The 14,363-nt window shown below is 42.2% G+C and overlaps 2 protein-coding genes across 6 annotated transcripts in view; one reads left to right on the top strand and one right to left on the bottom strand.

Annotated features, from left to right (window-relative positions):
* Nucleotides 1-14,363, top strand: part of DNMBP (dynamin binding protein) — a 154,341-nt gene that overhangs the window by 135,238 nt on the left and 4,740 nt on the right. The window contains exons 17-18 of one of the 2 annotated variants that reach the window (XR_009498045.1): nucleotides 9,335-9,444; nucleotides 12,447-13,410. The gene's annotated coding sequence lies outside the window, so the exon portion shown is untranslated. Of the gene's footprint in view, nucleotides 1-9,334; nucleotides 9,445-12,446; nucleotides 13,411-14,363 lie in introns of those variants that run through there. The other variant, XR_009498046.1, reaches the window with a different exon arrangement.
* Nucleotides 8,093-14,363, bottom strand: part of ABCC2 (ATP binding cassette subfamily C member 2) — a 62,402-nt gene continuing 56,131 nt past the window's right edge. For all 4 annotated transcript variants that reach the window (XM_059900500.1, XM_059900503.1, XM_059900501.1 and 1 more), the window contains 3 exons: nucleotides 12,899-13,065; nucleotides 9,950-10,144; nucleotides 8,093-8,624 (listed from right to left, as the gene is read on the bottom strand). In XM_059900500.1, the coding sequence (XP_059756483.1) occupies nucleotides 8,495-8,624; nucleotides 9,950-10,144; nucleotides 12,899-13,065 (492 nt within the window). In that variant the 3' untranslated portion in view covers nucleotides 8,093-8,494. The remainder of the gene's footprint in view (nucleotides 8,625-9,949; nucleotides 10,145-12,898; nucleotides 13,066-14,363) is intronic.

The raw sequence follows: 14,363 nt of genomic DNA on the forward strand, positions 1-14,363 counted from the left end.
GAGGTTCAGGTGCAGAGCTGCCCAAAAGATTGAAAATCCACTGCAGTGCTGAAGCTAGCCTGGGGGTTGAGAGGAGAGGGAGTCAGGGAAGGCTCTTGGGAGAAGATGACTTCTTACTGAGTCTTAATGAGTTAGTTAGTTAGAGGTAGTCATGGGATTCCAAACAGAGGGGATAGATAAGGAAAAGGCTAGAGTCAAACAGTAATTGTGTGTATGGGGAATCTAAAAGCATTTTAATGTTGCTGGAGCTTAACATGAGGTATGGGAGTTGGAATAAATGAGACTGGATTGGATGTTAGGGAGCTTCGTTATACCATACTAAGGAATTTTAACTTTATTCTGGATAGCTATTGAATGAAGGGTTTAAGCAGAAGAGTAACCTGGTCAGTTTTTCATAATAGATCACTCTGGTAGCCACTGGTGGATATATTTGAGGAAAACAACACTGGAAGTAGGGATACCTATTCCCTCAGTCCAGGATGGAAGTGAGGAGAAACTGAACTATGGCAAAAACAGTAGGGGTGCAGAAGTAAAACTGGAAGGGCTTGGTGGCTGATTGATCTGGAAAGAAAAGGAAAAGTTGCGAGTGATACACAGGTTTTCATTTTGTAGGACTTGTATGGACAATGATGTCACCACTTGAGTTAGAAAGTACAGGCAAAAAATCTTTTTAGAGGGGAGAAAGAAGTAGACAGGTCTGGGCAGACTCTGGGAGGGCTCACACTACGGAGTACTTCCCAGAACTTCTGCTGCCAGTGTCCTTGTCCCCACAGTGAGCCACAGCTTCCACCTGCCTCTGCAGGAGAGCCTCCAACACTAGCAGAAAAAAAAACTTCTTAAAAGCATTGCAGTGACCTGTCGCTCCCATCAGGAAACTTGCATAAGCCTCTTAGATAGCCTCATCCACCAGAGGGCAGACAGCAGAAGCAAAAAGAACCACAATCCTGCAGCCTCTGGAACAAAAACCACATTCACAGAAAGACAAGATGAAAAGGCAGAGGGCTATTTACCAGATGAAGGAACAAGATAAAATGCCAGAAAAACAACTAAATGAAGTGGAGATAGGCAACCTTCCAGAAAAAGAATTCAGAATAATGATAATGGAGATGATCCAGGACCTCGGGAAAAGAATGGAGGCAAAGATCGAGCAGATGCAAGAAATGTTTAACAAACACCTAGAAGAATTAAAGAACAAACAGAGACGAACAATACAATAACTGAAATGAAAAATACACTAGAAGGAATCAGTAGCAGAATAACTGAGGCAGAAGAACGGATAAGTGACCTGGAAGACAGAATGGTGGAATCCACTGCTGCAGAACAGAATTAAGAAAAAAGAATGAAAAGAAATGAAGACAACCTAAGAGACCTCTGGGACATTAAACGCAACAACATTCACAGTATACGGGTCCCAAAAGGAGAAGAGAGAGAGAAAGGACCAGAGAAAATATTTGAAGAGATTATAGTTGAAAACTTCACTAACATGGGAAAGGAAATAGCCACCCAAGTCCAGGAAGCGCAGAGAGTCCCATACAGGATAAACCCAAGGCGAAACACGCCGAGACACATAGTAATCAAATTGGCAAAAATTAAAGACAAAGAAAAATTATTGAAAGCAGCAAGGGAAAAACGACAAATAGCATACAAGGGAACTCCCATAAGGTTAACAGCTGATTTCTCAGCAGAAACTCTACAAGCCAGAAGGGAGTGGCATGATATACTTAAAGTGATGAAAGGGAAGAACCTACAACCAAGATTACTCTACCCAGCAAGGATCTCATTCAGATTCGATGGAGAAATCAAAAGCTTTACAGACAAGCAAAAGCTAAGAGAATTCAGCACCACCAAACCAGCTCTACAACAAATGCTAAAGGAACTTCTCTAAGTGGGAAACACAAGAGAAGAAAAGGACCTACAAAAACCAACCCAAAACAATTAAGAAAATGGTAGTAGGAACATATATATCAATAATTACCCTAAACGTGAATGGATTAAATGCTCCAACCAAAAGACACAGGCTTGCTGAATGGATACAAAAACAAGACCCATACATATGCTGTCTACAAGAGACCCACTTCAGACCTAGGGACACAAAGACTGAAAGTGAGGGGATGGAAAAAGATATTCCATGCAAATGGAAACCAAAAGAAAGCTGGAGTAGCAATATTCATATCAGATAAAATAGACTTTAAAATAAAGAATGTTACAAGAGACAAGGAAGGACACTACATAATGATCAAGGGATCAATCCAAGAAGAAGATATAACAATTATAAATATATATGCACCCAACATAGGAGCACCTCAATACATAAGGCAACTGCTAACAGCTATAAAAGAGGAAATCAACACTAACACAATAATAGTGGGGGACTTTAACACCTCACACCAATGGACAGATCATCCAAAATGAAAATGAATAAGGAAACACAAGCTTTAAATGACACAACAGACCAGATAGATTGAATTGATATTTATAGGACATTCCATCCAAAAACAGCAGATTACACTTTCTTCACAAGTGTGCATGGAACATTCTCCAGGATAGATCACATCTTGGGTCACAAATCAAGCCTCAGTAAATTTAAGAAAATTGAAATCATATCAGCATCTTTTCTGACCAACAATGCTATGAGATTAGAAATCAGTTACAGGGAAAAAACCATAAAAAATACAAACACATGGAGGTTAAACAATACATTACTAAATAACCAAGAGATCACTGAAGAAATCAAAGAGGAAATCAAGAAATACCTAGAGACAAGTGACAATGAAAGCACGACGATCCAAAACCTATGGGATGCAGCAAAAGCAGTTCTAAGAGGGAAGTTTATAGCTATACAAGCCTACCTCAAGAAACAAGAAAAATCTCAAGTAAACAATCTAACCTTACACCTAAAGGAACTAGAGAAAGAAGAACAAACAAAACCCAAAGTTAGCACAAGGAAAGAAATCATAAAGATCAGAGCAGAAATAAATGAAATAGAAACTAAGAAAACAATAGCAAAGATCAATAAAACTAAAAGCTGGTTCTTTGAGAAGATAAACAAAGTTGATAAACCATTAGCCAGACTCATCAAGAAAAAGAGGGAGAGGACTCAAATCAATAAAATTAGAAATGAAAGAGGAGAAGTTAAAACAGACACTGCAGAAATACAAAGCATCCTAAGAGATTACTACAAGCAACTCTATGCCAATAAAATGGACAACCTGGAAGAAATGGACATATTCTTAGAAAGGTATAACCTTCCAAGACTGAACCAGGAAGAAATAGAAAATATGAACAGACCCATCACAAGCAATGAAATTGAAACTGTGATTAAAAATCTTGCAACAAACAAAGGTCCAGGACCAGATGGCTTCACAGGTGAATTCTAGCAAACATTTAGAGAAGAGCTAACACCCATCCTTCTCAAACTCTTTCAAAAAATTGCAGAGGAAGGAACACTCCCAAACTCATTCTATGAAGCCACCATCACCCTGATACCAAAACCAGACAAAGGTACTCTAAAAAAAGAATATTACAGACCAATATCACTGATGAATATAGATGCAAAAATTCGCAACAAAATACCAGCAAACAGAATCCAACAACATACACCATGTTTAAAAGGATCATACACCATGACCAAGTGGGATTTATCCCAGGGATGCAAGGATTCTTCAATATATGAAATCAATCAATGTGATACACCATATTAACAAATTGAAGAAGAAAAACCATATGATCATGTCAATAGATGCAGAAAAAGCTTTTGACGAAATTCAACACCCATTTATGATAAAAACTCTCCAGAAAGTGGGCATAGAGGAAACCTACCTCAGCATAATAAAGGCCATGTACAACAAACCCACAGCAAACATCATTCTCAATGGTGAAAAACTGAAAGCATTTCCTCTAAGATCAGGAACAAGACAAGGATGTCCACTGTCGCCACTATTATTCAGCATAGTTTTGGAAGTCCTAGCCACAGCAATCAGAGAAGAAAAAGAAATAAAAGGAATACAAATTGGAAAAGAAGAAGTAAAACTGTCACTGTTTGCAGATGACACGATACTATACATAGAGAATCCTAAAGATGCCACCAGAAAACTACTAGAGCTAATCAATGAATTAGGTAAAGTTGCAGGATACAAAGTTAATGCACAGAAAGCTCTTGCATTCCTATACACTACTGATGAAAAATCTGAAAGAGAAATTAAGGAAACACTCCCATTTACCACTGCAACAAAAAGAATAAAATACCTAGGAATGAACCTACCTAAGGAGGTAAAAGACCTGTACTCAGAAAACTATAAGACACTGATGAAAGAAATCAAAGATGACACAAACAGATGGAGAGATATACCATGTTCTTGGATTGGAAGAATCAATATTGTGAAAATGACTATACTACCCAAAGCAATCTACAGATTCAATGCAATCCCTATCAAATTACCAATGGCATTTTTTACAGAACTAGAACAAAAAATCTTAAAATTTGTATGGAGACACAAAAGACCCCGAATAGCCAAAGCAGTCTTGAGGGAAAAAAATGGAGCTGGAGGAATAAGACTCCCTGACTTCAGAGTATACTATAAAGCTACAGTAATCAAGACAATATGGTACTGGCACAAAAACAGAAACATTGATCAATGGAACAAGATAGAAAGCCCAGAGATAAACCCACGCACCTATGGTCAACTAATCTATGACAAAGGAGGCAAGGATATACAATGGAGAAAAGACAGTCTCTTCAATAAGTGGTGCTGGGAAAACTGGAGAGCTACATGTAAAAGAATGAAATTAGAACACTCCCTAACACCATACACAAAAGTAAACAAAATGGATTAGAGACCTAAATGTAAGACCAGACAGACACTATAAAACTCTTAGAGGAAAACATAGGAAGAACACTCTTTGACATAAATCGCACCCAGATCTTTTTTGATCCACCTCCTAGAGTAATGGAAATAAAAACAAAAATAAACAAATGGGACCTAATGAAACTTCAAAGCTTTTGCACAGCAAAGGAAACCATAAACAAGACGAAAAGACAACCCTCAGAATGGGAGAAAATACTTGCAGACGAATCAACGGACAAAGGATTAATCTCCAAAATATATAAACAGCTCATGCAGCTCAATAGTAAAAAAAACAAACGACCCAATCCAAAAATGGGCAGAAGACCTAAACAGACATTTCTCCAAAGAAGACATACAGATGGCCAAGAGCTGCTCAACATCACTAATTATTAGAGAAATGCAAATCAAAACTACAATGAGGTATTACCTCACACCAGTTATAATGGGCATCATCAGAAAATCTACAAACAACAAATGTGGAGAAAAGTGAACCCTCTTGCACTGTTGGTGGGAATGTAAATTGATACAGCCACTATGGAGAACAGTATGGAGCTTCCTTAAAAAACTAAAAATAGAATTACCATATGATCCAGCAATCCCACTACTGGGCATATACCCAGAGAAAAGCATAATTCAAAAAGACACATGCACCCCAATGTTCATTGCAGCACTATTTACAATAGCCAGGTCATGGAAGCAACCTAAATGCCCATCGACAGACGAATGGCTAAAGAAGATGTGGTACATATATACAATGGAATATTGATCAGCCATAAAAAGGAATGAAACTGAGTCATTTGTTGAGACGTGGTTGGATCTAGAGACTGTCATACAGAGTGAAGTAAGTTAGAAAGAGAAAAACAAATATCGTATATTAACGCACATATGTGGAACCTAGAAAAATGGTACAGATGAACTTGTTTCCAGGGCAAAAAATGAGACACAGATGTAGAGAACAAACGTATGGACACCATGCAGGGACAGCGGCGGGGTGGTGGTGGTGGTGTGATGAATTGGGCGATTGGGATTGACATGTATACAGTGATGTGTATAAAACTGATGACTAATAAGAACCTGCTCTATAAAAAAAAAAAGTAGACAGGTCTGTCAAGGTAGGGTGATTTGCATGTCAGACACCTGAAGGATATCCAGGTGATAATACCAGAAGCAACTGAATATATGAATCTCAAAACTGGAGCAGAGGAAGAGGCTAGAAATGAGAATCGTATGTGTAGAAGTTGAAACCACAAGAGTGTATGAAATCAATTACAGAGAAAATATAGAGGAACTGGGGGGTCAAGAACAAAAACATAGGGACATCTTAATGCTTCAAGGATAAGCAGCGAAGAGGACCTCAGAAGGAAAGTAGGAAAAAGCGATTATGTTGTAAGTGGTCCATAGTGTGGATTGGGTTACCCGGGTCCTGGGCCAACAGAAGATCTGGAGGGGAGGAGTCGTCATCAAAGTTTTGGATCCAGGCTGGTTCTGGTTCCCTCCACCTTCACTGGATGTCTGAGTCATCACTACTGAGAAAAAGATAACGCTTCCCCTCTCTTCATCTGCATCCACAGGAGAAGGTAGATCGAAAACCCTCTCCCATTATAGGAAAAAGAAGAAATCATTAGATCAAATCAGGAAGTTGGTTTCTGGCCCTGGCTCTGCCATGAACACTCATGTTTTGACTCCGGATATCATATAACCATTCGCAGTCTGGTGCTTATCTAAAAAATAAGGGACTTGAACTGGATTATCTCCAAGGTTGTATCTATTCGGTTAGTCAGGAGACAAAAACCACAGGTTATTTTAATAGAGCAATATAAAGAATCATTAAATAGGCATTGAAGAAAGGGCCAAAGGAAAACAAGTATCAGAGAGCTAGCAAGGGCAAAAGCAAACATCACAGTTAGGGCTGCGGGAACAAAAGGGAAGAGGCTGGCGTCACTGAAACTGAAACCCAGACTTCCCAGAAGGGGGCGCTGCTCCGCTGGTGCTGGCAAAACCACACTGGTTTTGTCAGTATTGGAAAAACTGCCACTGCGGGGAAACCAACATTGCTAGAGTGATGCTGATGGGATTAGAGCAAATAGGAGGAAACTTGTCCCTTCCTCATCCTGCCTTGCAGCTGTATAAGCCCCTCATTTAGGAAGTTTAAGTCTCTGAGCATCTCATTCAACAAATAGCTACAGTGATGAATAAATAAAAATCTTTCATAACTGCATCACTGAAATGGAGGTAAGGAATATGCTGAACCCAAAATAATGTGACACAAAAAACCCTGGAAGGAGAAGAAGGGTCAAGGCTTAGGGTGACTTCTGAAACCTGGAGACCTTGACCTTTGTGGACAACAGAGGATACTGAGGCAAGAGAGAACGCCAAGGCTTGCCAAAGATGGAGAAGCTACAGGAGACCCTCTGACGAACCCGAGCCCGAAAGGGCTGTACTGTGGTATACAAGTGAGTGAAGAATAAACCCCGCCACGCGGAAGGAGTCAACAAGGCCACATGTCCATCTCCAACCTGCTGCTAGATCAAGGGGAAGAAGCTCCCTTGAGATTCTGTAAACCACAAGCTGGCTCTCGCACAGGACTGTGGTCTGAAGTCCCACTAACTGTAAGGTTTGAAACCCCTTAGTGAAGTATTTAATTCAAATTGTTTCTGGGTAATGCCCCCAGGTGGCAGGCAGAAGCTTTCACAATTCCTCTTAAGAGAGCTCAGATTCAACTCAGGCCTCAAAGAATGTCCACAGGTAAAATGCTAACACAATATTGCAAATCAACTATACTTCAGTTTTTTAAAAAATGCTAAGGAGATTGAGCAACTTAAGGTAAACATTCACAAGGTATCCAAGGAAATAAAGCACCGTGAACAAGAACCAGCAGACACCGCATACGGAAACCTCAATGGTAACCAGGGAACTATACATTTAAAAACCTCAAGGAGACACCAATTCATACTCATCAGATTGACAAAAATGTTTTAAATTGGCATTAACAGTTTGGCGTTGCCTACTGTATGCATTTAAACATATGCACACCTCCCATTCCTTTACGTTATGCCTAAAGAAACTCTTACACATGTATCTTAGGAGTTATGTACCAGAATGTTCATAGCAGTACTGTTCATAACAGGGAAAAACAACAAAGCCTGGAAATAACCCCACTGCTGACCAACCTAAATTGGATAAACTGGCGTTTTCACACACTGCTGTACTACAGAGCAGTGAGAATGAACCAGCCTCACGCATGGACGTGCATGAATCTCAAATATAATATTGAACAAAAGAAGTCATAGAAGAATACATGCAGTATGAGTCAGGCCATTCACAGAAGCTAAAAATATGGTACATGTTGTTTAAGGAAAGTGGTAAAACTAAAACAAAAAGCAAAGCAATAATTATCACAAAAATTAGGATGGTGGTGCTTTTTGTGGGGTGTGGGTAGCAAGGAGGTACCATCAAGGTGGATCATAAGGGGTTTTCTGATGTAGCTGGTAATACTCATTAAAAAAAATCTTGGCTGGCAGGGACGTGGGTGTTCACTTATGATCCTTATTTAAAACATGCATTTTACACACACTTTTATATGTATGATACGCTTCACAAAAAATAAGGAATGATCCTAGTAGTCCTTCTCTAACCTGTAAGATTTGCTGTCAGAATGCTGTGCAGTTCGTATTTTCAATGCCAGCTTCTTGGGCCATAAAATAAAAGGGGCCAGTGTTTTTCAGCAGTTCTTCAGGGCTGCCATACTCTACAATCTTCCCATTGTCTAGGACCATTACCCTGAAACAAAAAAGAGAGAAGTCTTAGAAAGCAGCGTCTCAAACCTTGGCATTTATAATAACCAGAACTAAGTCTCGATATTGTTACCAAGGCTGTTGCCCCAGAATCATACCCCTGCCCCTCCCTCAAATGGAAACCAAGTGCTCGTATCTAAGTTTCAGGAGGAAGCTGCAAAGAGAAAAACAAGAACTGGTTAGAACAAACTAGGCCCAAGGTGGTGGAAGATTTGATTTCCAGTAGATCTTGGGCCTCATTATGCTTGTTGTAATATATTAGCATGCTGAATGACACACCTACCAGCACCATGATATGGACAATTGCCATGACAACAACCGGAAAAGCCCATACAAGGACTGAAAAGGAGGGTTGCATCAGTTCCCGTCCAAACCACACCCCTCCTTCTCAGATTAGTCATAGATATTCCTCCCACTCTTTCCAATTCCCTCCCTTTTCCCCTCAACCCTCCTATATAAATGGTGTCTCCGCCCAAATCGGGTTGAGAAAGTTGATTTGTGAACTAATTCCCACTTCTCCATTCTTTGGCCATTGAATAAAGCTTGTGCTGGAAAGTCTTAGCATCGGTTTTGTTATTGGCTGTGCGAATCTGAGCGGAAAAAGAAGCTCCCTGGCCAAGACGAGGGGTCTCTAGGCTAGGACACCAGCGCGGGTCCAGGTGACCAATACAATAACAGTATGTTTATTCATACCAGGCTACAACGCAGCGAGAATGACTGAACAGCGCCTATCTGCACCAACTTGGATTCCATGTGGAATACTGAACAAAATAGACTTATACTGCATATATTCTTATACTATTTACGTAAGTTTTTTTTCTTTCTTTTTTTTAAGGATACACATTGTTTAAGGATACACTGATTTAAAAAGGGAGCCTTCCCCTTGGTCAAAAAAGGGAGCCTGTTCTCTTCAGTTTTAAGATTACTGACCCCACCCATTTTGAATTGTCAGATTGTCAGAGTTAGAAGGAACAGAAAGCTTCTGTTTACAGGGGGAGCAGCTGAGACCCAGCTTAGTTGGGAAGGTCTATGGAGCAATATATATCACTCCTGGCTTGGGCCTCCACCCCCCATACTCAGTTAATAGTTTCACAGTTTCCCATTTTACCTTCAAGACAGTTCCCTTAACCCTGTTGACCTTCATTAGCTTGATGTATAATTTTGGGCAAATTACTTGCAATCTCTCAGCCTCCATTTCTTCATCAATAAAATGATGGTAGTTCAACTTTCTGTAAAGAGACCTCACGGCCGATGCTATCGCTGTTGACAAAGGGTTAAGCCGTGGCTATCGAGCTCTGCCCCCCGACTCACTTGTCACTGTCCATGATGGTGTGCAGCCTGTGGGCAATGGTGATGGTCGTGCAGTGGGAGAACTCAGTCTGGATGGTTGTCTGGATGAGGTGATCTGTCTCTAGATCCACCGCAGCAGTGGCCTCGTCCATGATCAGAATCTTGGATTTCTGAAGCAGAGCCCTGGCCAGGCACAGTAGCTGCCTTTGCCCTATGCTGCAGCCAGTGGAAGAAACAAAGCATTAGCCCCTAAGGACCAAGGAATAACCTGGGTTGGGGGTTGGAGGGGCAGATTTCATGTTCCAGATCAGACTTTCAAAACCCACACTTCCAAATTCCCCTAGAATGCCTTAGCCTCTTCCACTAGCTGTTTATTGTTACCAAGGGCAATGTTTGCCAAACTTTCTCAATTAATTGGAAGACCCACCGCAGGTACTTAATTTAAAAATTCCTATTTCTGGGCCCTGCTCTCAATCAGAATGGGGAGGAGCCTAGGAACCTGTATTTTGAATACACCCCAGGAGATTATCATGTTTAACAAGTTTGGAAAACTCTAGCCCCAGAATAGTGCTTTGCATTTAGCTACAGTGATATCTCAGTACACCACTTCAGCAGTATTTGACCTGACACCATTAGTATAGGGTGAAACCGCATGAGAATGCCCCAGTGGCATTTCTTAGTGGCCTTAGCAAATCCATTTGTTATTTTAATGTGTAATTCTAGTCTCAAGTCTAATTATTTGTTCAAGGCCTTCTCCCTTGATTAGAAACCGTTGCTATCTAATGAACGTGATGTCTTGGTGTGAGATGCAATGTTTGTGGAATTCGAATATGCCTGTAAAAGGCAAATCACTTTAAATTGCTAAAAGCCAGTAATGAAGGCTGGGCTTCTTACTTACATAAAGAAGATTTGGGAAATGATGTGGAGGAAATATTCGTGAATTTGGAATTGCTCTTTCCTGCTGTGGCCATTAGGGAACGTATTAAACAGGGGGTGGCTAAAGTTCTGTAATTCTCTGTAAGAAAATTTCTGCAGGAGATGAGAAGTCACCCAAGATGAACTTCCAGTTTTTCTCTGTAACGTAAGAACAGAGACACTGAAAAACTATTTACTTAACGCTTCCCAACTCCCGCCTGGTTCAGTTGGACTTCATAGTTAACAGGCTGTTGCTGAGGCATCAGTATGGCTTTTCAGCTGCTGACTCTCCCGAAGCTGACTGATCTCCAGTCTCTGATCAGAGAATTTTAGGTTTCAACAGCCCCACACCAGGTCTGAAATCAAGGCGCTGGTAATGCCAGCTAAGTGTCTCCCAGCATGCACAGAGAAGGATGGTGTGATTCTGTTCTTAGGCCCCTATCACATTCTGCCCACATGGCCCTGCACACCTGCAGCATTTACTGCACAGAATTTACTCACACCAGGTGTGTCTTCTCCATCACACTGTAAGTGCTAGGAGGGCATGGATGGGTCTATGGCATTTTCCTCTGTATTTCCAGTAGGTGCTCAATATATGTTTGTTGACTGAATGTTTGAATGGCCTTTTTAATAGGCCTGAAGACCTACTTCAGTCCTGCTAGTTCCTAGACCTGTCGCTGAGGGAAAACAAACATGCTGGTGTTCTCTACCAAGGCTCACAAGTGTTCCCTGGGGCTACACACTGAAATCACCTGGGGCCCTGATGCAACCGGTCTGGGGTACAGCCTGGGCACTGGGACTTTAAGTTTCCCGAGTGATTCTAGCGTGCAGCCTACTTAAGACTCAACCTTCTAGGCAGTGCATCTCATGCTGTAATGTGCTCACAAATTACCTGGGACTCTTGATAAAGGGCGGATTCTGAGTAGTAGGATAGAGCCTGAGATTCTGCATTTATAACAAGCTCCCAGGTGAAGCCAGAGCAGTGGGTCCATTAATTGAGCTACTGAGCCTTCCCTTCTGAGCTCCAACTGCTAATGGTCCCTGCCCTGCCCACCACTCTGAAGGCACCAGGGCTGCAGCAAGGCCCGCCCCTGAGCCACCAGCTTTGACTGAGAGCTGACCATCAGTGTGTGGAGGGAAAAAAGAGGTTGTTGTAGGGAAAATGCCAGGCCAACTTGTTAACTGACAGAAAGTGTGAAGTGTCAACATATGAGGAAACACTTTGAAAAGGTAACAAGAACTGTGAAGCCAAAAGAGTCTTTGTGCTGGTTTATGGTGTTCCAAGGACCCTGCAGACAGCACATCTCCATCTTCCACGTGCTCCTTAGATCAGGGCTTCTCAAAGTGAGGTGCCTGTAACAACCCCTGGGGATCCTTTAGAACTCCCATCTCCAGCAATGCCACATACCAATTACATCAGACTCTCTGGGGCTGGGCCAGGCATGGGGATTGTTTTCAGCCTGATTGCAGAGTGCAGCTGAAAACCCGCACAACAGTGGGATCTGCAAGCTCATGTTTGTAATGTCCTGTGAGGGTATGTTTACTGACAAAGGTTTTCAAGAGTTTCCAAGCACATTCACATCTATTTTAATCTTCACAACAGGTTCGTTTTATGCATTAGGAATTAGACCTGGAGAGTGAAAATTCTTTGATGCCAGGCGCCACCATGCATGAGTAACAAAAGTAGTGGTCCCGGGCTTCACTGGTGGCGCAGTGGTTGAGAGTCTGCCTGCCAATGCAGGGGACACGGGTTCGAGCCCTGGTCTGGGAAGATCCCACATGCCGCAGAGCAACTGGGTCCGTGAGCCACAACTACTGAGCCTGCGCGTCTGGAGCTTGTGCTCCACAACAAGAGAGGCCGCGACGGTGAGAGGCTCGCTCACCGCGATGAAGAGTGGCCCCTGCTCGCCGCAACTAGAGAAAGCCCTCGCACAGAAACGAAGACCCAACACAGCCAAAAATAAATAAATAAATAAATAAATAAAATTTTTTTAAAAGTAGTGGTCCCCTCGCCTCCTCCACAGCCTGTGGGGGAAGTGGGTTATGAAACATTACCTCAGGTTGTCACCGCCCTCTGTCACTTCGTAGGACAACCCAGCTTGCAGGCCATCCACGAAAGATTTGAGGTGAGCAAGCTCCAAGGCCTTCCAAATCTCCTCGTCTGAGTAGTTGTTGAAAGGGTCTAGATTCATCCTCAGGCTCCCAGAGAACAGGATGGGATCCTGCAAGTCAAGGGACGAGGGAGTTACTGGGGCTAATGTCAGAAAAGGAACCAGTAGGGACTTCCCTGGTGGCACAGTGGTTAAGAATCCGCCTGCCAATGCAGGGGACACGGGTTCGAGCCCTGGTCCGGGAAGATCCCACATGCTGCGGAGCAACTAAGCCCGTGCGCCACAACTACTGAGCCTGCACTCTAGAGCCCGCGAGCCACAACTACTGAGCTCACGTGCCACAACTACTGCAGCCCACGCACCTAGAGCCTGTGCTCCGCAACAAGAGAAGCCACCGCAATGAGAACCCCACACACTGCAACGAAGAGTAGCCCCCACTCACCACAATTAGAGAAAGCCCCCGTGCAGCAATGCAGCCAAAAATAAAAATAAAAAAAATTTTTTTAATAAATAAAAAAATAAACATCTGGCTTTTAATATATATATATACATATACACATATATATATTTAAATTTTTTTTTTAAAAAGAAAAGGAACCGGTAATTCTTTGTGGCCAAGAAAGTGAGCAGGACTGGTCTGAGATGGAAAGCTGGTTAGTTAGTGGTCCAGCTTCTCCAAGATTTCCCCGCTGAAGGCTTGAGCTAAACACGGGGAGTTAAACACAGCATTAAGAGAAGTCCTTGGTTTTGTTGTTGTTTTTCATTCTGAAATTCATTTATGGATTTCCAAATTTGCCTTAGCATCCCTTAAAAAGATGAGAGGAACGTCCCACACCCCCAAATGAAAACTCATGGTTTGGAGGTGGAGGGATCAGGGGCAGACAGGGGAAGGGGTCATATAGTTACAAGAGAAGAATTTCTTACGCTCTTGGAGAGGCTGGAGAAAGGAGTGTAACAAAGGGAGCAAACACCAGACAGACCAAAGCCACCCCAGAGACTTGGCTGCAGCAAGCAGAGGACAGGTTCTGATGAGGACCCACAGACCCCGAGAGCCTCCAGGGCAGTCCTTGTTAGGGAGGGTCTAGAGAGGAAGCTGCAGGGAAGACTTTCTTGCTGGTGCACTAACCATTCCGCTTACTGGCAAAAATTGCCACAGATTCCCTCCCCTCTCTTTTAACCATATCAAATGGGGAGTACAAAGCTTAATAGTTTCAACCTTCAGCAGCAAAACTGCTAATGCTGATTGCAAAGGTCCTGCAAACCATGATGGGCTATAGAAATGCTAATCAATCATCTGCTCCATTTGACTTCTGCTGTGTTGCTGCCACCTACTGGTTAGATACTGACAGTCACACAAGCATATTACCAAAAAATGTAAAACTTATTTTTGTAAGTTCTGGAAGCAATGT

The sequence above is a fragment of the Balaenoptera ricei genome, chromosome 16, assembly GCF_028023285.1.
Source record: "Balaenoptera ricei isolate mBalRic1 chromosome 16, mBalRic1.hap2, whole genome shotgun sequence".
Classification (NCBI taxonomy): Eukaryota; Metazoa; Chordata; class Mammalia; order Artiodactyla; family Balaenopteridae; genus Balaenoptera; species Balaenoptera ricei.